The sequence below is a fragment of the Cygnus olor genome, chromosome 1 (assembly GCF_009769625.2).
Source record: "Cygnus olor isolate bCygOlo1 chromosome 1, bCygOlo1.pri.v2, whole genome shotgun sequence".
NCBI classification, from domain to species: domain Eukaryota; kingdom Metazoa; phylum Chordata; class Aves; order Anseriformes; family Anatidae; genus Cygnus; species Cygnus olor.
This window is the reverse complement of record NC_049169.1, coordinates 36,434,849-36,459,036: the sequence shown is the minus strand read 5'-3', so window position 1 is coordinate 36,459,036 and position 24,188 is coordinate 36,434,849. Positions and strand designations below refer to the sequence as shown.

The 24,188-nt window shown below is 42.2% G+C and overlaps 1 protein-coding gene across 4 annotated transcripts in view; it reads right to left on the bottom strand.

Moving 5' to 3' along the window:
- Positions 1–24,188, bottom strand: part of TBC1D30 (TBC1 domain family member 30) — a 51,731-nt gene that overhangs the window by 27,018 nt on the left and 525 nt on the right. For 2 of the 4 annotated variants that reach the window (XM_040552482.1, XM_040552489.1), the window contains exon 2: positions 22,268–22,432. In XM_040552482.1, coding sequence (XP_040408416.1) covers positions 22,268–22,432 — 165 coding nt within the window. Of the gene's footprint in view, positions 1–2,901; positions 3,216–22,267; positions 22,433–24,188 lie in introns of those variants that run through there. The other 2 variants (XM_040552506.1, XM_040552496.1) reach the window with 2 other exon arrangements.

The following is a 24,188-nucleotide window of genomic DNA, read 5'->3' as shown; positions in this document are numbered from 1 at the left end:
CTTATTTGTTCCCAGTTGCTAGTCAGAAATATTCCCAAAATCAAACCCCACTGCCTGTTACTTGTTTCTGACACGAGAGACATCTCTACATGTGCAATTTCTGCACTCTTCACTGGATTTGTCCCTGGACTTCAGAGCTTCCACAAGGAAATGAATGGCTATCCCTATTCCAAACTCTCCTGGTTTCCCACACCCTCCTACCCCCATCATTCCCCCTCTCCTAACACATTCCCCGCCCTTCACGTACTTCTTTTGCAGTCAGTCCCATCATCCTTTTCATTCCGTCCACTCTTAATCTGGGGAAAGGCTGGTGATGAGCCAGGCCTCCTCCTCCTCCATCCAGTCTTTTCTCTCCTAAATTCCCTCATGTGCTACATCTTACCAGTGAATCCCGTTATCTCTGCTTTCAGTTGCCCTCTCCCCACAAAACTGGATTCCCCAACCCCTTCTCCCCCACTCAGCACCTCACACCTATCCAACCCTGCCACGGACCCTCTGCACCCATTTTCACTGGATTTGCCCTTTTTGTCCACCCTCCATCTGTCCCATATTCCTCTCCACTACATAAGCACGCACTCTTTGCGGAGAAGACTCCTGACCCCTTGGGGCTTTGCAGGAACTTTTCTTTCCAGCTCCTCCGCATGGCGGAAACGTATCATACATGCAGCAATAATTCCTACTCTCATGGACTGTAAGCACTGTCAGTACCACTCAGCCCTTTTCCACCAAGCCAGACAGTCCACGGTGTCATCTGACACATTACGTATCACCTCCAGGTCAGACACTTTCAATTGATGCTTCATACCTAAAAAAATTATTAACCCGTGTAGGCAGGAACACAAACGAATTAACTAGCTCCACAAACACAAGCATACACAAAGGTACAGTTGTTTGGCACCAATCATATTTCTGAAGGGTAGGAGGATGGCAAAATATGGCCTGTTCAATGCCCTTGCAGCCAGGTCACCAGAAACAACTGCAGAAAAGCTATTTGGAGAGAAATTAAAAAATAACAAAACAAAAAACACAACCAACACACACAAAACACAACAAAATCCAGACCTGTTAGCTTTCCCATGAAAAACGCACCATGTAGCCTGACAACAAAGGGCTAAAAGAAGGAACATTACACCCCTAGGACTCCCAAACCCTAACAGACATCCACTGCGTGACCAAAACAGGGCACATAACCACATAATAAGCCACCAAAGCAGAGAAAACCATCCAGCCAAGCACCTGGATGAAGAATCAAGTCCCTGATCCTCAGCTATGATAAACAAAAGGATGGGGCTGAAGTCTCAGATATTTTTTTCAGAAATACTAAAACAGAAAAGTCATAGGGAGATGATCTGTTCTGATGCACGTATACGAGCCAGAGTTTCCAACTTACAAAGCACATCACTGCAGGTTCTTGGTACTTAAAAGCAGCTGTTGAAATGTCTCCCACGGAAAACCAATAAATATTTTATTGAAAACAAACAAGGAAAAGGGCCTAGAGCTGCTTCCTGTGCAGTGGGAGTCCAAACCTGGGGACAAAAATGGCAACATGAACTACTACCTTATTGTTGCTAGTTTTAGAACCAGAAAGACTCCTAGTCTCACCCTGTAATTTTTCTCTAAATATACATTTTCACCTGCAAAATCAGAAATAGCAGCCAAAGCTGCCACCAGAGCACACTCGGATATATCAAAGCACATCCAAAATCTGCAGTCCACAAAAACTCACTGCAAACATACGCTGACACAGATACTAAGAAAACCTGAACGAAATTTCATTAAGCTTATATTTTTAAGGGCTCATTAGGTTCCCTCTCTCCAGCACTGTGAAAGCATGTATCCCGAATGATGTCATCCCTATTAACTTACACTGAACAATGTGGAAAGCCCAGCCCAGGGGGATTTCCTAGCTTTAGGACTATGGCATTCGTGATTGTACCTCTCATCGTCTATCCTAGTCTTCACAGGAGCATTTAAGAACATCGTTACCCAGATATCATTACCTGGAATACGGGAAGACTACTACAGGGGTCTGTGAGAATCAGAAGTCAGGAAATCCTTTCAGTAACAGCAGTGCTATAAACCTACACCAGAATAAATCCGAGACCATATTAATAATAGCATCCCAAATGAATCTCGAGCACAGAAGCAGTCAGCACAACACAATTCCAAAAGCCATCTTGGACATGAGTGCTAGTACAACGGGAAATGAACCGTATATACCTCCATGCACTGCTCTAGGTTAGTTTTTAAGACCTCGAGCTCACATATTTCCAGTACGCCTAGGATCAGGCAAGACCTGACAACGCTTTAGCTCCGAGCGACAGCTCTGACATTATAAACCCGGATTTCCACTAAAAACCAAAGGATCCAACGCTGTGACGGAAGCAACCACCACCCAGCAAGGATCCCCCGAGCCGAAAAGGATCCCCCCTTGAGCCCAAAGCCCATCTCCCTGGGACACGGCAGCCGCTGGCAGGGCATCTGCCCCTCACAAGCCCGTGGTGCTGAGGCGAGCCCGCCAGCCCCGCACCGCAGACAAAGGCTGGGCGGCAGGAGGGGGCTCCGCCATGAGGCGGGGACCAGCCCAGCGGCACAGCAGCGGGCCGAGCGGCGACAAGGGGACAGCTGGAGGGCAGAACCGGCCGCTGCGGGACGGGGAGCGGGGCCGGGCGGGTCCCGAGGCCGCTCCGCCCGCTGCCCGCCGGCCTCAGCCGGCGGCGCCCCGCGCAGGCCCGGGGGCGGCCATTTGCCGCCGGCCGCCTCCCCGCACCGCGCCGCGCCTACCCGGGGCGCCCATCGCCGCCCGACCGCCTCCTCCCGGCCCTGCCGCCCGCACCGCCGAGCCGAGCCGAGCCGAGCCGAGCCAGGCCAAGCGGCTTACGGGGATTAGGGTCGCGGTACCTGGCTCCAAGGTGCAGAGCAGGCGCGGCGCCGTGCGGGAGATGCAGCTGCGCTTCTTGAGGACGTTGCTGAGGATGGTGCCCACGCCGCCGCCCGAGCTCTGCCGCTTGAGGCATCGCCCGCCGCGCCGCAGCGAGCCCGTCAGCCGGTCCTGCCGCATGGGTGCCCGGCCCGGCTGGGCTGCTCCTCGCCGGGGCTTCGCTGGGCACCGCTCACGGCTCCCTCAGCCCCGAGCGGAGGGCTGGGGGCATGGCGAGGGCCCAGAGCCCCGGGCCGGGCTGGGCGGCAGCGGCTCTGTGCGGCGCGGGCAGCCCAGCGGAGGTGCTGAAGGGAAAGAGGGAGGACGAGGAGAGGAGAAAAAGAGGAAAAAAAAAAAAAAAAAAAAAAAAGGAGTTGCTCCCGCCCACAATCCTAGCATCACTGCGTGAAAACCGGCAGCCTCTCCTCCTTCTCCTCCTCCTCTTCCAGCAGCACCTGGGCTGCAGAAACAAAGGGCGGCGGGGGGGCCCGCGGCAGCAGCACTGCAGCCCGGGGGGCGAGCACCCGGCAAGGGGACCCCGGGCTGGGGACCTCCTCCACCCAATTCACGGCCATTTCTGGGAATCTGAGCCGCAGCCTCACCTAATGCTAGTGACAACGTGCCGTGCACCAACACACTTCAAAAAAAAAAAAAAACACCCCAAACTACCTGACAGCATTATGGGTGCATTCTCAAGCACCTGCACTCGACCTAAGAGCATCTTAAAAGGGCTTGGTAGGAAATCATCAAGGAAAATATTTGAAATACTGACAGCTCTGATGAGCTAAACCACTCGGTGCTGCTGCAGAAGGCGAGTAGGATTTATCACGTCACGCTGGTCAGGCTCAAAGAGCAAGCTGCCACCAGTCCGAGTCCACCCGCCAACAGCTGTAGCTGTGACACAGCCCCTTGCTCCTTTATTAAACAGATGTTTATCAGCTGCATTACAAAGGCAGGAGAAAGCTGGCAACAGATAAGCAGTAAAGCCAATTATATAAAAGACACACACACAAAAAGTTATATCTATATTTAGAAGCTACCGTTAATTTTTCATAGAAGTGTGATTTTGATCATGCCTCTTTAAATATCTGGTTCAGTTCTGCAGAAAAGCCACCACATTGGAGCTGCTAGCTTGCACTCTGAATAGATAATTAAGTCTGTGTGTCGGTGGTTCTTTTTTTAACAAAGGTGACACTTCCCTGCTGATGTAGATGATGTAAATCACTTCGTTTCAGTGCCAGCTGGAGATGATGATTTAGTGGTTAAAGCATCAAATTTGAAATAAATTAATCTCCCTTGGTGTACAGATTGTACCAATGGGACTGTAGCAGAAATATTTAACTACAGAAATAACCATGTAATCTAATATTTTTCTCCTCTTCCTTGGGCACCATACACAAACAGCCCCACATCAGTCTTTGATCATTTCAAGACTGGGTAACTCAACACTACACCGCTGGCCAAAATCTCAGCAGCCACGGCCAAAGTTTCAGGACTTGCCCAAAGAGGCACTCTCGTTATCCAGACAGTGACTTGGTCATCCCACCAAACTGAACACAACCATAGCCTTCCTTCAATTGTTAAAAAAATCAGCTCTAAGAAAGACATCCATATTTAACCGATGAGGATAACCAGCTGCTTTGGTACAACCAAAGAATTCAGTGTCCTCATTACTGCTGTTTCTCCTACTTGTCATCCTGTCAGTCTTTGAAAACCAGAAACAAACAGGACAATCACTCCGTGACTGAGGACATGGATACCTGCAAGGACCAACACGCCATTAAGGACAATTGCCCACATGCCAGCCAATTAATGCAACGTTTCTTGTAAGAAAAATGCAAAAATGCACTTTAGTGCACAAAATGAACAAGCCAAAACATACTAATGGGTTTGATGACTCACTAGATCGTTAGCACAAATGGATTTTGGAGACATGGATAAGTCTCCCATTATGTATACATATGCATATCTAAAGAGCAAGAACCTAGCTTCTAGAAAAATGGATCACATCAGTTTTTAACCACCCATCAGCCAAAGCCTCTAACTTGCCAGCAGAAAGGCATGCTTTGTCCCACTCCCTGGACTTGCACACATCTAAGCATGACACTGCATGTCAGCAGCTTGTATAAATTTGCCCTATTTACCACTAATTTGTAAACACAGTCTTCAACAACAAGAAAATTTCAAAGCGCAGACACTGCAGCTCACAGACAAATCATCAGTTTCAAGCTGAGGAAAAAGCAACAATTTGAACCCAAAGATGTCACGAGCCATCATGCATGTAGTTTGATCCACCGAGGCAGAGAAGGCTGGCCATGTTCACAAGTCCTTATCTATAATTACTGGCAAGACAGATGGCAAATTATTAGAAAATACATTAAAAAAAAAAGAGAGAAGAGTTTTGGGCAACCCAGATACTTAACCTCCAGATATTTTATAATTATCAGCCTGAGACTTTGCTTTTCTCCCCTGCAGTTCATTTCTTCCCTCCCACACAACACAGTCACTTTCTGAAAAACCTTTCCTCTTCATTTGGTATCTCTCTGCAGTCTTACCACCACCTGCTAACTGTGCCTTTTTAGGGCCTGAGCATACTTCATAAGAAATCCTCGGTGACAAGTATAACTCGCATAGTTGTCACAACCTGCCTTCTGGTGATTGGTCCTATGATCACCACCAGGTTTCGACACAGAAAAAGCGATTATATTTACCCTACACCTCCCCATTCACCAGCCCACTTCTATTCTGTCTGCACTGCAATGAGGTTCAAGACGTGCAGCAAGAAAGGAAGACTAAGCATCAGCAGATACGGTGGTGACAGGAACAACAGCACAAATGGGGCTGCAGAGCAACCTTGTGATTAAAGAAAAGGACGCAGCTTTGTGCACGGAGCTTTAGCTACCCAGATCCAGGCCTCCTGGAAAGCCCACGCTTCACTGATTCTCTTATGATCTGCACAAAGAAGACTAAATCTAACCAAAAGACTAAAAATGGTAAAATATCTCCCCTGGTGCAACTTTAGCCCATTCCCCCTCGTCCTGTCACCAGGCACGTGGGAGAATAGACCAACCCCCACCTCGCTACAGCCTCCTTTAAGGTACCTGTAGAGTGCAATAAGGTCGCCCCTGAGCCTCCTCTTCTCCAGGCTGAACAATCCCAGCTCCCTCAGCCGCTCCTCGTAAGACTTGTTCTCCAGACCCCACACCAGCCTTGTCGCCCTTCTCTGGACTCGCTCGAGCACCTCCATGTCCTTCTTGTAGCAAGGGGCCCAAAACTGAACACAGTACTCAAGGTGCGGCCTCACCAGAGCCGAGTACAGGGGGACAATCACCTCCCTAGACCTGCTGGCCACACTGCTTCTTATGCAAGCCAGGATGCTGTTGGCCTTCTTGGCCACCTGAGCACACTGCTGGCTCATATTCAGCTGCCTATCAACCAGTACTCCCAGGTCCTTCTCTGCCAGGCAGCTTTCCAACCACTCATCTCCCAGCCTGTAGCGCTGCTTGGGGTTGTTGCGCCCCAGATGCAGGACCCGGCACTTGGCCTTGTTGAACTTCATACAGTTGACCTCAGCCCATCGGTCCAGCCTATCCAGATCCTCCTGCAGAGCCTTCCTACCCTCGAGCAGATCGACACACGCACCTAACTTGGTGTCGTCTGCGAACTTACTGAGGGTGCACTCGATCCCCTCGTCCAGGTCATCATTAAAGATATTAAAGAGGACTGGCCCCAGCACTGAGCCCTGGGGGACTCCACTAGTGACCGGCCTCCAACTGGATTTGACTCCATTCACCACAACTCTTTGGGCCCGGCTACCCAGCCAGTTTTCAACCCATTTATTAGACATCACAGAAAAAAGAGCAAGAGACAATACTTGCTTACCAAGGTATTCACTACAAATATAAACTATATCAAGGATAGGAAATAACATCTATGATTATCAGAAATGGAAAACCAAGACTTAAATGATTAGTCTCAGGAAGTGTGCAGCAGAACTGAGAAACTAATCCAATTCTAGGCCAGTCCTACCTCTTCCTTTAGACTGCACACACCGTTCTTACTTATTTCTCCCTTCAACAACAGACAACACAGTAAGGAAGTTTTTGGCAGTTAAGTATGCCCAAGAAGTATGCCAAACTTTTCCATCATCAGTGAAAAGACCTGAAAGATCACCTATCTGTAACGAAGGCACTTGCAAACCAGTTGTGAAAGCACTTTCTAGAAACTTCTAGCACACCAGGATGGAACTGCGATGACCAGTCTCCCATTTAGGGAGGCACCACATTCACGGGCAGTGAATCAGTGCAGGTAAGGTCAGCTGCAAACCCCTCAATTCAGATGTTGTTCTCAAGGTGGCACAAGAGATGCTTATGCAATAGGATCATGTCGGTGAGAATGTGAAAGCTCTCAAAAGCATCACAGGTTGCTAAAAAAAAAGTACCAAAAGTACTGACACAGCTGTAACCCCCTTGAACCTGCCTTTAACCATCTCCACTTGTAAAGACGTAGCTGTTTTCATGAACTGGGGATGCACAGGAAGACATCTGTACGGTACCAGGGCTCACTAAGGCCAACAACAAAACTGCATGCTCGTGTCTCCCCAGACCCATGCACAACCCACTGAAGTATCAAGACCCTACTTTCCTGAGCCTTTCAGGAAACCACACAGCAGTAAGGTTTTCGTGAGCTTGTCTCTGCAACACAATCACATTGAAAGCTATGGATATGTTAATACTCAAATGCTATGCACCACAAATTATTAACTCTCCTCGCTGTGTAACCATCTCTCACAATCACGCCATTAAAAAGCTCATATTCTGCAGCATCTGCAGCTTCTAGGCAAAACTGTTTGAGGTGGAAGAATTAAATTTGCTGATAATGCAGGAACACTGAGCAAACAAATGGCAGCAACCAGTGCCAATGGGCCAGGTACAAAGAGCAGCCTATTTTGTTCCACGACATGACTGTTCCCAGAGCATAACAGGAGAGAATTGAAAGAATTCCTGAGAAGTAGGAATCGACTCATGCTCTGTAAACAGCATATGCCACAGATCGAGGACACCTCAAATATTTTCAGGAGAAAAAAAAATAAAAAAATCAAATGTTACAAGCTAGATGTGATTTGGAAACCTCTACCTTAACACAGTGTTTCATGGCTGCACTGAAAGGACAAGGCAAAGATTTTTAACTCAGAACCATCCATGTACGAAACAAAAGTTAAATATAATACTACTTGATTACAGGACAGGAGTAAGTTAATTCCCCTTCTTATGCCAATTACTGAGGGCAACAAACTTGCACAAGTGAGTAAGCCTGATATTCTATTAAAGCTGTTTCTGTTCACTCCAATGCCCATAAATTCTAATTCTGGGCTGCAGCATTATTGTAGTAGGTGCTGTACAAGCACAGCAAAAGACAGACTGCCTGCTTTAAAAGGAAGAAATAAGAGAAAAGAAAACATATTAGCATATGGAGGAGCACATGCAAACAGCAAGACTGTATTGGTAAGCACAACGGAAGGAGTCTTAATATAGGAGCTGCTATTGCATTTCTGTAGACTTCATGGCAAAAAGGAGTACCAAGGGACACATCTGAAAGAGGACAATGACGTAGCATGAAGTCAGTAAGAGGGCTGAGGGATTAGGTTTTAATGAACTTCAACATGGATAAACACCTACAAGTAAATACCAGCACAGGGAGAAATAAGAAGGTACTTGTTTTAAAATGCTAAGTGTAGGATGCAGGGAGGAGGCATGAGCTAACCTTGAACATCGAACAGGAAATGACAAATATGTGGTAACGGAGAAGAGTAGGTTGTGAAGAGCTTTCTACGTTAATGAAGAGCTTTCTACGTTAAAGCAATGGAAGCAAGATATTGACTAGGTCTCTGAAGACCATAAGGAAAGCGTAGGCAACTCGCACACGTTTAAACACCTATGTACGCATACTAAAATGTAGACGGGTTAATCTCTAACTGAAATCTACTGTTACAATTAATTCTTTGTACAGCATGTATGCCATCTTCTAAAAGGACACAACTATAGCCAGCAGGAAAAGAGCTTGAAGAAGTGTTGTGTGTCCCAAATGCTTCTAACTAGATCTTAATTAGAAAAAAAGTGACAGGTAAATCAGTGGAAGGTTTTTCTCATGTTGTGAAATTATAGGGTGCTGGAATTGAACAACAGCATCCAGATTTCCTTTTTTTTTTTCTTTTCTAATTAGGTTCAGCTGTATAAATTAATTCTAAAGTCCTCCTTGCCATTTCAGGAACACAGTCATCACTGTTGTCCTGATGAAGGAAATACAGAAATACAGTGGGGGGGTGGAAGCCATGGAGTGAACGTCAATTTATTTCACTGACTATAGCAGTAAAGGGGATCACGTGCAGTTACATTAAGTAGATATTTGCATGTAGTGAGCAAGGTAAAAGACATGTCATGAAGGCATTGCTATAGCAACAATGTATTTAACCAAGTAGTAAACTGCATAAATTCTAATGTTAACAGGTGGAACAGAAGTCACAGCAATGCTTTTATGACCAATAAAATATGTACAGAGGAGTGTGTTTTAAATAAAACACACATTAATTGAAGTGAGATCTCAAATAGCAAATACCTTTTTTTTGTCAGAGGAATTACCAGTCTCCACTGAAATACAGAATTAAATATACTATTTTTGTAAAGGACACAGTAAGAAAAATCACTGAAGAGGCCTACACAAAAATATTATGTGTAAGAATTAAGAAATGTTCCCTTACCTTGCTAAATGATGGAAAGTAAATGCACGTCTTGGCCAGCATTCACACACCAGAATCCTGCTTAGACGCCACATGGTCATTTTAAAAATCAAATCACCAAATCAGCAGAAAAGACTAATGCAATATATGAAAAAAAAGAATAACAAGAACTACACTTCTGACAGTTATTGTTTGTAGTCATGTTTAAGATAATATTTGTAGAAGAAGAGAGGTCACTCGATTGCAGGCTCCCAGCCCTCAAACAGCTGCTCTTCCCTTATTAGAATTTAATTATTTGCTTAGCATCTAGCATAGAAATTGAATGTTACAGTGCGCATTGCCAGCTTGTTTGGTTTGAACTGCTATTTCAGAAACAGCAAGGTTTTAACGCCCTTAACATAACTAATGAAAACTAAAATACTGTGTTCCCCAAGACAAGATTTATCCACAGACAGAACACGTAAATGTTTTTGACTGAAAAGTAATCATCAGTTTGAAAACTGTCTAACCAAAAAATGCCTTTGCTTTGGGCTGGGAAGAACTACGGGGGTGAGACCATGTTTATAAATAAGCTTTTGTATAGCTTTTACTACTTAGTTGCAGTAATGCTCAGGACTTCCATCAAAGACCAGGATCAGGAGGTACAAAGCTTTCTACAGACACGTAGAAAAAAAAGACATCATCCCAGCACTGCCCAAGTATAGGAGTCCTGCTTCCAGCACAGATCCTCCCTTTCTCAATTCACATGGCCACCATGGACAGAGCTGCATTACAGAGGAATGGAAACAAAACCCCTTCTGGGGTTGTGGAGGAAAATGGTGTTCACTCTAACAGAAGTTAATGGAGCTTTTAGGACCACAAATCTTGATCAGTCGCTATGGAAGCCCTCTACCAGCACTCAAGATCTTTGATCCCATATACATCAGCCTCTGTTTGCAGATGCCACTAGCTCTCTAAAAAAACTGAAATGTTCCCATTAAGTTTTGTTTGTAAATGAAGGTATTACAACCCTGAGTCCAGATAATTCTCTTCTCCACCTATCAGGTGGGCCATGGCTTCACAGAGCAAGTGCTCTGCAACCTCTGCAAGTGCTGAAAAAGGAGGTGACTAGCCTAAGGGAATCTCAAGCTACCACCTCCCACTTCCTGAAAAATGAGAGCTTTTCAAGAATTTCAAGTTTCATCAAGCATTTAAACAAGGTTGACCAAGCAACAGGCTTTTACTGATGTTTGAGTGAAACGAGAAGAAAATAGTTACCAATCATGACCACATTACTATTCCAAGCTTTTTTATTCAAGTTAAACGACAAAGTTTCAGTTTATAGTCCACTCTCACAGGACAAGTTTACTGAACTGAATATGTTTATGATTAATCAAAGCTTCTTTTAGAACAGAAGCCTGAACCATTAAAATTGTTTTTTAATATGTACAACACTATACAAGTGTGAATTTTGGTAACACACAAACTCTGATTGTTTGCTTACTACTATGCAGCTTGGGACAACCCACTTCGCTCCTCTGACCATATGCTGCTCCTACCAGCTTTTGAGTGCTCTGCTCTCACTAAAAGTTTATTTTCTAGAGAGTCTCTGACCAAGTGTTTGTCCAGTGACCAGCTCATTAGATTTCTGACTTCCCTGGGCTCCTCTAGGCATTACCACAAATATTATTTAATTCCTCAGATTATGATTCCCATTAAAAAAAAAAAAAAAAGACCAGCTATGCACACTGGTTACCTCCCCATTCCAACTTCCTCTATTCTCACTGAGTAATTGTTTTTCTTTCAGGATCTAAGGCCCAATAACATTTGTTGACAATGACGACTGGATGAGATGCAACCCAAGAACCACAAACTGCTCATACTTTGGATTTTGGCAATAGCATCCTGTATGGATGACAGGAAGAACATAGTGATTGGTACAAGTTGCTGTAATTTTTAGGGAGGTACATCATTTTAGAAAAAGATTTCACTGCTACTAAAACAGAACAAGAGGTTTCCAATTTTCACTAAGAAAGATACAAATAATATGCTTGTGTCACTTTTACAAAAGTGTTTTAGCAAGATGATGTAACATGGAGATGTAACACGGACTTCACTTCCTTGGCAAATTTCAAGTGTTTCTGAGGAGCATCTTGCTCAGCAAGTCAAACTCAAGTTATTATTAACTTCAAATAGCGAAACACTGTAAAATCTGAGATTTCCAGAGCTGCTTCAGCACAGAATTACATGCAGGAGTATCGATCCAAATAGACTAAATTCACAGCTCGCTTTTCTAGTATCTTGCGTTTAAATGTCAAACTTATTTCGCAAGGCTGCAGAAATGTAGCTGCTAGCTGATGCTCCATAAACCGGTCTATTCCTAGGACTAATTATCCCAAGCAGCTGTTATCCTCCATTTGATCTTCAGTATCCAGCAAATCTCTTCGTCAAAGCCTAACGTAACCAAAGAATGTTTTATATGTCATATTCAGAGATAAAATGCATCTATATTACTTAAAGGCCACGTACTCTGTAGGGCATTTCCATTGAAGCTCCATTTCTCTATTTACCCTCCTGCAAGTTTACAAAGATTTAAGACAAAAAAGAAAAAAAAGATGGCATTTAATTAGGAAAAAGAACAGTGAAGTTAATTGTACTGAAGTATAATACCTAGAAAAAAAAAAAAAGAAGGTAGTGCTAAGCTAGACAAATGTGAAAGACTATGCATAGTCTAATTGCACATTTTATTCTCTTAGGCTATTTCCACATCCAAAACCTTGTAAGAGAAAGATTAAAGATTGTAACAACTGTATTATGGTTCCAGAGCTCATACAGCCAACCATCCTATGAACTTATACACACAAACACATCTTTACATCTTGAATGTTCAACAATTCCAGTAAGTGCCATGGGTTTTTACTACCTGCAGGTGTCAGAGCAGGATCTATCATTGGTTCAGAAGCATCTAAATGCTTTGGGAAACATGAAGGTTGGAAATCTCCATCATGTGCACTCCTCACACATCACTCCTCCATGTATGGCCTTTGGTAGCACTGGCTGTACAGCCACATTCCTCTCAAATTCTCATTTAAAACAATGAACTTCTAGTTACATCCTAGATCTCCTGGACACTGATGAAGTACCACAGCAAAGCCCACGACTACTTTTAATTCTGGTTTTGCTCACGTCACACAGAGCTGCAGGCTGAGCCCTTTGCTTGGCCAGGCTGCACACTCCGCTCCTCCCTTTCCCTGCCTGATGCTCCCCTGCCCTGGGCAGACTCACTGGGCTGGGACAGGATGAGCTCAGTTTCACGCTGTTCCTGAACCTGTGCAGAAAATCAGCCCGTCAACTCACTTAACCACAGTAATCCCAGCATGACTTCAGTAAAAGCGTCGCTTTTCCAGTTCTTCAGGGAAATAGGAGGCTAACTGAACTTCACTGTGGATCAGGTGTCCATCCTGATGACTACACGTGTGAAGAGGAAACTGTTGTCTGAGAGATGTTTCTGATGTCACGACTGACTGACAAGGGACTGCAGATAGAGAACAGGTTGTTCTGATTTTTCTGTTGTTGTTATCATCAAACAACAGCATCCTTCCTTCCGGAGACTAAAGCGTCTCCTCAGTTCAAGCTGATTCAATACCACCTCTCCAAGTTACTGCAGTACTAGAGAAATAAGATGTCACTTATTTGAGAACCACTTTGCTCAGGGAAATTAGCAAATAACAACCACTAGAGCATTACTTGGTAAGGAATCCAAAAAAGAAACCCACATGCAATAATCTATCAGATTAATCCACATTTCTAATACTCAGCAAGCATTTTATGTAACAAGTACTATCCAATACATCAACTTTTCACGGCACAGCTGTTGTGAAAAACGTAGTTCAGCGCATTCAAAATTCTACCTGCATCACAAAACTAATCCCATAAGGTCTGCTATTGCTTTGTAGCAGAAACAGGACCACCGTTACACAGAAGAATATGGAAAAGGCAGCAGTCAGTAACCCAAGTTGTACACGTATACAAAATAAGCACAATCTCGGGTGTAGCACTAACTCAACTATTTCTATGTTGTCACAGCTGCTAGCACACTGACAAAGAATATTCACAACACGCTATAACAAACACTGTACAGATTACAGGATCACTACCAAGTTCTTGTCACTGAGTTATATACTGAGCAACCTACATTTTCAATTGCAAACTGGGCCTAGGTTCAGCAGCAAGATTATTGATCACAGAAAGATTTACTGAATTCACTGTTCAGATCCATGATAAGCAACGAAGTATTTATTCTGGTAATTTATTTCATACCATAGCCACGTTCAGCTGTTAATACCCCATCAGGTGTCTGCACAATACGCAGTTGTTGTAGAACTGTTTCACTGAGGACACTGTAGTTAGATAAGCAGCGGCTGATGCTTTCACCACCTGAGGTGGTGAGCATTACAAGATGGCAGTGCCCCTTTCACCTCAGCATCAGAGACCAACTACTGACCATGCCTGTTTGACACTGCTTACAAATTCAGCCCCACTTCACCCTCACCCCAGATGTCTGCCATTTCCCAAGGCAAGTATTCAAAGTGGGAGGAGAAGGCAGCATGCAGGTGTATGGTTCTCAAGTTCGCAGGGCCTAGAGTCTATGGAGAAGTGGGACATCACAGCTGGTTGACCAGGGCCTCCTAGGTCTCACCACACTCCTTTGGGTGAAGGCTTGCTGTCTCCCAAAACATGCTTGACACAATTTACCACCAAACAGCTGGTCCACAGCTCCTTTATCCGGTAATATATTTGAGGGTCAACAGGCAGAAGAGAACAGGAAGCTGAAGGCTATCTCCTCTCAGAGGAGAGCGCCTGAGTTCCCCTGCCCATTTTGCTCAGCACCCACCCATCTCTGAACAAACCCCTGCTGTCTCCCTTCCCCAAGAAAATCCCACCCCTCACCGAGCTGGAAAATGAGCAGCAGCAGTGAGCCAGGAGGCAGTACCTCCCCCAAGGAGGTAGCAATCTTAGTCAGCAGCCTTCAGTGTCCCCAGGAAGCTACCATCAGCATCAATCTTCAGCTTTGACTGTAGCCATTCCCCAATAAACGTAGTAATGGAATGACACCTACAACAACAGAAGTGGCAGTTGGGTATATCTGCATATCCCCTGCTGATACTGAGCACTGCCCAGTGTCCTCTGAAAGTGTGAGTGCCTAGACCCTGACCAGACTCCCAAGGTTCACAACAAAAGCCATCCTACCTCTGGATCCTGCCACTAGTTGAAGCGGCAGTCAAGAAAGTTTGCCTGGTTAAATCCTGAAAAATTCAGTTGAAGAAGCCCATGATAAAAGCCATTCCTGAGAATTGTGCAAGTTTTAGCCAATGACAGAATATGCGACAGCATTTGTTCGGGTGGCGCAGTGACATATTTGCAATGCAGGCAAGACACTTCAGTGGCAAGGGACAAAGAGGCATAGTAGGGAATATCTGACACAGAAAAATAAGGATCCACATAATCCCCAAAGAGGCAGAAGAAAAACATATGCCTTAATTATGAGTGTCAGCTCTGCAGCTCCCTAAATCAGCTTGGCAACCCCAGAGTCGAGCTGCCAGGGAGCAAACTGCAGAGATGGATGGCTGCGTATTCCCAGGAAAATCTCAAGTTTGTTGGAAACACACTTTAATGGAAAACTCCATCATAAAACACCAGCTTGTGGAGAGCGAAGTCCTTCATGGCAAAGTATTATCTTTGACAAAAAAAAAATTAAATGCCAAAAGCATAATTCAATTTTTACTCTTTTTAGGATTAGACATTTTAATGTCTTAAAAATGGCTCATTATATAACGAGAAATGAGAAAGGGCGAGGAGTGTCAAAATCTGAACAAAGCATTTTAGCTCAAAATGTAAGCTTTCAGAATTCTGCTTCATAAGCAATTGAATTTCGTGAGTAGGTGTTTTATTTCATGCTGGAACAAGATATTTTTGTTGCTGTACTCGAAAATCGGAATTTCCCTCCAAGTGAGGATTCCAGGTTCTGTACTGCTCTAAGCACTAGTTCTTGCCCTCTTTTCAATTTGATACTCTGCAAGTGCACAGTCGACAGAAACTTTTCAGATGGGCTATGACCAAATCAGACAGCAAATCCAGCCTCTCATTTTTTAGAGGAGAAAAAAGAAAAGATTACTTCCTTTTTTACTTTAGAAAAGGAGAGAATTCTTACTTCATTTCAGGAGTGAAACTGAAATTAACCCTGAAGTGGTCTTCTGAGTGATATCAAGTCTGTACAATCACACCATTTGCTAAGTTTGTAAGGAAACTGACCGGACAGTTTCCCAATCTAGAACTTATATTACAGCTTTAGTTCTACATTGGAGAATATCAGCAAGAGAAGATGGCAGTCAGATGAATTATTTTGAATTAGGCAGCCAAGGGCTTCTCTGGCCTCACACCAGTCAGCTTTCTGGGGCTAGCATTAGTCATCCTGAAGAACTGTCTGGGGACAATGAAGTGGGATGGTCTGAATTCTCCATGGAGCTTACCAATACTACAGATTGCCAAATGACCAAAGATGTCAACATTCATCACCTACCTCAATTACATATAAAATCCATACTCTGTGTGCACATCCCATCAACCAGTTACAAGATCCTATTCTCATCAAAATGAAGTAACCATGGAATTCACTACCTAAACAGTCCCCAGGATTATTCAGATACCGACTGTCAGCCTTTAACACAGAGCTGGCACTTTCTGTGTGAATAGCTTCCATAACTGCATAAAATACTAAAACAGCAGACTTTGAATAGTGTTTAAAAAACAAAATTATTGCCCTTTCAACAATCAACATCTTGTTCACTGTTCCACACTGCTGGTATTGTGTATGAGAACACTCACTCTTCTGTCTCAAAGACTCACTAACAAATACCAAGAATACACAGCCTGATGTTCGTTAGCAAATACTAAACATGACACACGACTATTTATTGAAACACTTCTCCATGACCTGTTGCACAGTGATGAATGATGCTATTTGCAAGTAATCCTCAGACCAGGCTCCTGTTGCACTGGAATAGGCTTTCAGGTTCCTCAGGATCTTGGCTGGCTATAGCTGAATGAAATATGATAATGAAGTGTCATTTAGTTTTATAGAGGCATATTCACCACTACAGTTGGCTCTTTCTAAGGGTTCTCACAGCTACCTTCCACAATGAGCCAAGCTCCAGCATCCTTAGAAACAGGTTCTCTTCTTTCCTCTATTACTTCAATTCCTACAAACCAGCACAGGACATCGAATAAATTAAAAAATCCTTGCTAACCAATCCCTCAGCCCACCTCCACATCCTGAGTCATAAATAACAGAGAAAGTCTTTGCTCTATGTAGCATAGGTAACAGTCTGTAGACAATAGCAACAATTAAAAGTCAATAGCAGTATTCCATTTATTTGTCGTAGCAAATAATGTATTGCTACAAGTGGACAACCAACTGTAAAGGTAATTCAGCATACCTCTGGCAACTATTTAAAAAGCAGCTGAAAATGATCATCACAGTTTCAGACTCATGATTCTGTTTCTTTCCATTTCCCTTTCCCCACCAGAAGTCTTCCCAAGGACAAAAGACCAAGTAGAATAAATTAAAAACAATTCATTAGGAAAAAAAAAAACAGCCATAAGCACTATTTCTTAGATATAAATTTCAAAAAGTCACAGCATCAATTTAAAGTATCAAATTCATTAACACCCATGAAGGATAGGCTAGTAATATAAACAAGTACACAAAACCAGATGAGATAATAGGAAATCTACTGAACTGAAGCATTCAGCCAACTGAGTCATTTGAGGATGACTCATATGAAATCAGACTCCATGAGAAGCAAACCTCCTCTTTTAACTGCATCAAAGCAGGAATGTATTTGATAGATCAATTGAATAGTTATTGCTATAAAAAAAAAAAAAAGGTATCAAAGCTAATCCATCTGGCTTCAAAAATCAGAGCTATTTAAAATTAGACAATTAAAATTGGAAATCTAAAGAAGAGTTGGAGATGAACACAGCAAGTACACAACAGTTTCTCTTTTAATTGCAAACGGAAATTGCACTGACAATATTTTAATACAAAATATCCTCTTCTTTACTAAACATTTCAGACACCAAAGTGACAAATGTGAATTGCAAATACAAGTTTGAAATTTGTCCCCCAGTTTATAACAATGGAGAGTCAGTGAGTTCTGTCTGTTTTTTTGAGCAAAACTCCCACAGTAGCAGCATCTGCTGAATAGTTCAGATCTTCATAGAGAAAGAAATGAAACCAGAGCAATTGACATGTTCCAGCTTAAATGACATTCATACAACTGCAAGAGCACCTTAAACTACTGGGTTTTGAGAAGTATAAAGACAGGTAAGGCACACTGACCCGCATGAATAATTATTACACCAGCACACAAGTATATACCCCAGGTTAAAAAAAAAGCAAAAGATATCTGATCCAGAGTGACAGTCAAATCAACATTAGCTGTGTTAGCAGTACACAATATGTTGCATTAAAGCTGTTCTCACACCTTATCAAACTTTCACCTTCTGAACTAAGATTTGTGAATGTCTGTCTCAGTCTTATAGCAACTGAGTGAAGAGAGGGGACTGAGAGGTGAGCACATGATTAGTGCACGCAGGCAAAAAGACAAGGAAGAACATGTGAAAAAGACTGAGGAACAACATGAAGAAAACTCAACACTGAAGAGTAGACAAGATGTAGGAAGGGAAAAAAAAACACAGAACAAAGCTGAGGAGTCTGATATTTAAAGACAACGATCAAATGAGAAAAGCTAATAACGAATTAGGAAGGGAAGAAAAATGTGGGAGATGGGACAGTACACACAGATGAGGCAAGACTGAAGCTGAAGAAACAAACTTTGGAGGGAGAGAAAGAGAGAGAAAAAGCAGAAGTTTAATCTGCTTAATCAAGTTGAAGTTTAATCAAGAACTTTTGCATATCTAGATTACACTTAACCAGAGACACCAAATGAAGATGATCTTGCTCATTCATCTTCTAACCACCTCATAGTACTACGATTTCAGACAGGGCTTTTGCACTTTCCCCCAGGGGAGCTCCATAACCTGTGAGAAGTACTGATGCTACAGTGAGAATAACATTCTCAGCAGTCAAAGAAACAGGCAAGCAGTCCACAGCCTGGTCATCTCCCAGGGAACTCTGTCCATCCCCTGGGAACACACAGGGTACCTCTGTGGCCAGGTAATAGCAGTTTGTGCTGGCTCTCTGTCTAGGTAAGATGCACTCAAAGAGATCAAAAGTATTGCTAGTAAGTATAGATATATAAACCTCTGAATTTCTATAGACCCCAAAACATTCAGCTTGCATGATCAGGAGCTTCTGAAATAACCTCGGCAGCCATGTGGGAATTAATAATCTCAGTTCTAATTAAGAAACCATCTGTCACCATTTTTTCCAACCACTTCACATGTGAACCCTAATACTTTCCTGAGGAATAACATTTATTCGCTAGGCTGCACCTGACTTCAAACCTTTTCATCCAGTTATTGCCTGAACATGTTTGCAAAGCACTTTACTTCATGTTTAAGGGAAGTATATGAAAGCCACCAACCTATGAAAAGCAGAGAGAAACCTCATTCTCTGCACAAAATAAAACATACTGTCTCCCTCTGCCGGCCCTGCATCAAATTAAACCAGGAGGAGAAAAAGGAAACAAAAAACAAAATCTCTGTGAAAGTTTCTACTGAAAATATTACTTCATTAAAAATACAAGAGAATATTAATGCACTTTCTGTTAATGTAACTTTGACTTATTTTATACTGAAACATATTTAAGCATCCTTGCTTGCCAGCAGGAAGACTGAGTTGTAATGGAGCAGGGTAATTTTATTTATAAATGTCAAGACAATGCATGCTTTTTTATTAGAATGACAGGCAAACAAAATTTGTGATTCTAAGAATTTCTGATTACTCAAAATACATTTAGTAATATAAGCTTGTTGTTACTATATAAAAACAGGACGAAAGATAAGAATGGGATGTCTTTTGCATGTCCTTTAGATGAAGCTGAAAAAAACTTGATTTTTTTTTGTCCGTACTCTGCTTTTCTCAAGTGATACACTTCAGCACATGAAGCACTGTGTTTGCTAAGCTGGATTTGAAGTAGTTCACAGTGCTCCAGAAGAAACTTAATTCTTGTTATTCCGAATAAATCAAAATTGCAAAGGTAAGAGACTTTGTGCCTAGAAGCCGTATGTGGCATCAGGCCACCGCTGTTATTTCTTTCTTACTGATGTTCTTCACTGGAGTGTTTTTGTTTGTTTTTAAATTGGGGATGAAATACGCATTATTAAAATGTAACTGGTGAGGCATGTATCTTACAAACAGTCTGTAAGAGTACTGCTTTCAGCACGTATCCAACAGAGCAATTGATCCACCACCTAGCAGAGCCATAGCTATTCATGTATCCAACCAAAATGCATTTTACTCTGCTGTGAATTTTGTTTTCTATGGTAATGTTTATTTGTATGCAAAACACACATTTCTTACAGACACAGAACTTTCAGATACTGAATATATACAGTTTTAAACATGCAGTTGTTTAAATAGTGTCTGTTTTCCTTTTTTTTTTTAAGCAGACTAAAGCATGATAGACATTTCATCATAAAATAAAGGATAAATTTTATCCTTTGTAATTCCCTTCTTAACTGAATTTATCATGAGGAGTGAATTCAACAGTGTTCAATAACAAGTCTGGTATAAAACCAAAATTGAGAATGAAGACACGGTTTCCATCTTTTTCTGAAACAGTCTTCGTTTGCAATTTGTTCTGTACAGATTGTTTAAAGGTAGCATTCAAACACGTGAACATGACCCTAAGGTTAATTTGGCTTTCTACCTCTACGCATAGCTTTCACTATGTCAGGAAAAAAAATTGTGTGGCAGTGGTATTAACACACTGCGAAACCCTACAGAAATCAATTGAGGCACCTCTGTATTATTATCTATTTTGCAACATTAGAATCAATGATAACACAGGTAAAAGATTTTTTCTTTGTTTGCCACTAAAAATATTCTTTAAAAATGAAAAAATATTTAATAACTTCTTAGTTACTTGAGAAAGATTTTAGTATTACAGAATATTGTAATGGTAATGCTGTACATGAAAGCATATTATAAAGTTTTATGGCATGTAACATAATATTCCAAGCATATAATTTCATCAGAAGAATCCAGAATAATAAAATCATCTACAAATCAATGTTTTCAATATTTAAAAATGAGGTAGTAGCTGCTATTTCAGGTGTTGCTAGCAAATTAACGGAAAGAGGCATTATGCTTAAAATGTAAATGTACCTGACGTTTATAAAGACACGTTCATATTTAGGATGAAATCCCATCTCTCTTCAACTCAACTTTTTACTTAACAAATGAGGTGAGGATGTTCAGACCTTCAGACTTGATAGTCAATCCTCTAAACACTTAAATGCATGCGAAATTCAAATAACATAGTTTCATTTAAAAGGAGACCACAGTGTATGCTCAGTGTTGAGGACTCAATTATCAAGACGATGTTGAGAGAGAAAAATAATAGGTGAGAAGAGAAATATGCCTAATTAGTGGATGTAATTCAAGAACTTTCATGCTGCATTTTAAGTCAAACAAAGGAATGGTTATAAATACTAAAAAATTAATAGACCAACCCTTAACTAAATTAAATTAGCACATGCCACTATGGTAAGATTCTTTTAATAATATTTTTACATGCACCTCAAAGCTCCTACAAGCATTTTTGTGAAGAGACCATGCTTTATTTACTGTACCTGAACATTTCTGTACCTGTCACGCAGCATGTTAATGAAAAAATAAGACAGGAAATAGGTTATTCTCAACATGTCCGTTTGACAAAGGTATAATTTCTACTTATTTTTACATGTGACATTACATTCAGTTTCACTTTAGCAGAACAAACAAAAGCACTACTGTGCGTCTTTGGAGGACAACTTGGCCAAGGTAAAAAAAAAAAGGTTTCACTGTCTCAGAAGAAAAGACTAAAGAATTAAAGAACAGCATTTCCCCTCTTTCCCACACATTCCCCTTAAAAAACAAAATACACAGGTGCTGATAAAACATTTTGAGGAAAGCGGGTTTATTTTTACCGATACTCTTCATCTTGAAGCAATTCAATAGAAAGGAGCTACCTACATGCACTACTAGCAATGCTCTGGGAAGACAATTACATATGCCATCAATAGCTGCCAGCGAGCAGAATTTCCAATTCCAGCATCTTCCTTACAACCATATGAAGGTACACGGTTAAACACAGCATGCACAACCAAAAATTCATCTCAGAATTTTTGTAAACTAAAGGTGAAGGTGTCTGGCAGACAATCTACAGTAAGGGTGCCGCACCAATCTACAAAGCTGAGGCTCCAACAGCCTACCTAGTCAGTTGTTTAAATCAAAGTGTACTTTGCCTTTTCCCAGGTGCCACAGACCACTGCAAGCTAGTCCTATCTAAGGGATAACACAGCCTTGCCTCTTGATTTTAAATTAAGTGCTTAATTGAAATACTGCCCATATTAATGAAATAAACTTCTTACACTAATATACACATACACAGAACAGTACTTACATCGTTTCTGGGAAACAGCCTGTAAACAAGCTGTGACAATATCGCAGTTCTTCTGGACTTTATGTACAAGCCTGTCTTTCTGCTTTAGAAGACGAAGCAACTTTGCTGACTGGACAGAAATTCTGTAATTCAGTTCCCGTTTTATAGTTGTCAATTCATCAACATCTGCCAATAAGCATAGAAAATAGCTTCAGTCCGGGACGAAACACACATAAACAGCTTACTGTAGTTGACATGCGAAGGGATTTCCCCCCGCAGACATTTACGTACACAACCTTTCAATAAATGACAAGTTCTACTGAATGGCACAATTCCCAGTTAACACATTTTCAGGATCCGAGCCAAAGACTTTAATTTTCATTTAAACTAAAGTACCTCAACTTATTGCATGGTGTAATAAACTAATTATACTTCTGTAAATTGGAAATTATATGACAGATGTATACAGAATACATCTAGAGTAGCAAAAGCAGGGGGTATATTTTAAATACTGAAAGTTGCCTGTGGAAAACGTGCATGGGCAATAAGCAAATGATAAGAGGCAAAGGAACATGTTCAAAAAACTGCCTCCAAGGACAGAAATGCAAGTCCAGGATGAACTCTAAATGGGAAACTCTTTCCACTAAGAGACAAACTACGTGGCTTCCATTTCTTTTCACCAGTCAGTCACTGTTCCACCACACCCCCTGAGCTCACCCAAATCATTCTGCTTAATTCTAATATTCCTATTAGCCCTCATGTGGTGAGCTTTGGGTCCAGGAGAAAAGGAAGTTGTGTGGGAGATGTCTTAAGTCCATTAAAATTTGGAATTCTATCCTCTGTCCTGAAAACAGCGCATCCCATCAGTGAATGCTTGGGCCTTGCCTATCACACACTGACCTCTTCAGGTCTTTGCTGTAACAGCCTGGTGAAGTTTGCCACTAGTATCTAACAGCCTTCTTCCTAAGGCTGTTATCAAACCTTACATCACTTTCAATCCAATCTTGCCTCCCTGATGCTGAAAGAAAAGTCAATCAAAAAAAAAAAAAATCCATACTGTGGTAATCTGATCCAGTGAGCAAAAAGTTCATGAATCATGGAAAACCTACTGTTAGTGAGATGGTGACCAGCTCAACTCATACAGCAAAGCCTTCCCCAAAATTCTGGGGAGCCTAGAAAAAAGGACAAAGTAGGCTAAAATGTTAGTTAGTCATGGGGTGATAAAGAGCCAGGTACAAGGCAAGGCAGGGCAGCCACTGGTACAATCCTGTATTTTGTAGTCTCCACCCATTTTGGCACCTGCTGCTCAGTTGGCGCCTCCAATCATGGGGATCAGGCAAGGTGACTTCAAATCACATTTATGAACCTTACGGGGAAAAAAAAAAAAAGTATTCCTATCGATTTGTATGGTCACCACAAAAGCAGTGAGCTGAATTTTATTCTTTCTTGCTCATTCCAGTTAGCTGTCCCTATAAAAACAACGAATCAATTTTGCAGCAAAATTTAAGAGGTTTTATTCTCTAACACGTATTCCCAAGGAAGCTGATTCCTTGCTGAGTCCCAGATCACCATGGGACATACGGACCGTAAGCTACATCCTGTAACATCATCACATTAAGAAGCCAAACACGGAAGCAGAAAGCTGTTTGCACAGCCTGAAAAACAGGCATGTTTCTTCACCTCCTTTCTTTCCTTGCCAAAACCAAGAACATTTTAAGATCGGGAGACCAGAGCCCTTTGCAGAGCCTTCTTCGCTGGGTCAGCCTGGCGCTGCAAGTCCCATCCTCTCACAAGCATTCACCGCCATGGCTGCTTGGTTGTCATTAGCGCTGTTTGGTGGCTTCGTTTTGATTTGGGGTAGTTGACTGTTGCGTTTACACGTTGTATCATTTTGCTTTCCCCTGGAAGTTTACCTGCAGGTGAGCTAAGCCTAAAAAGGCAA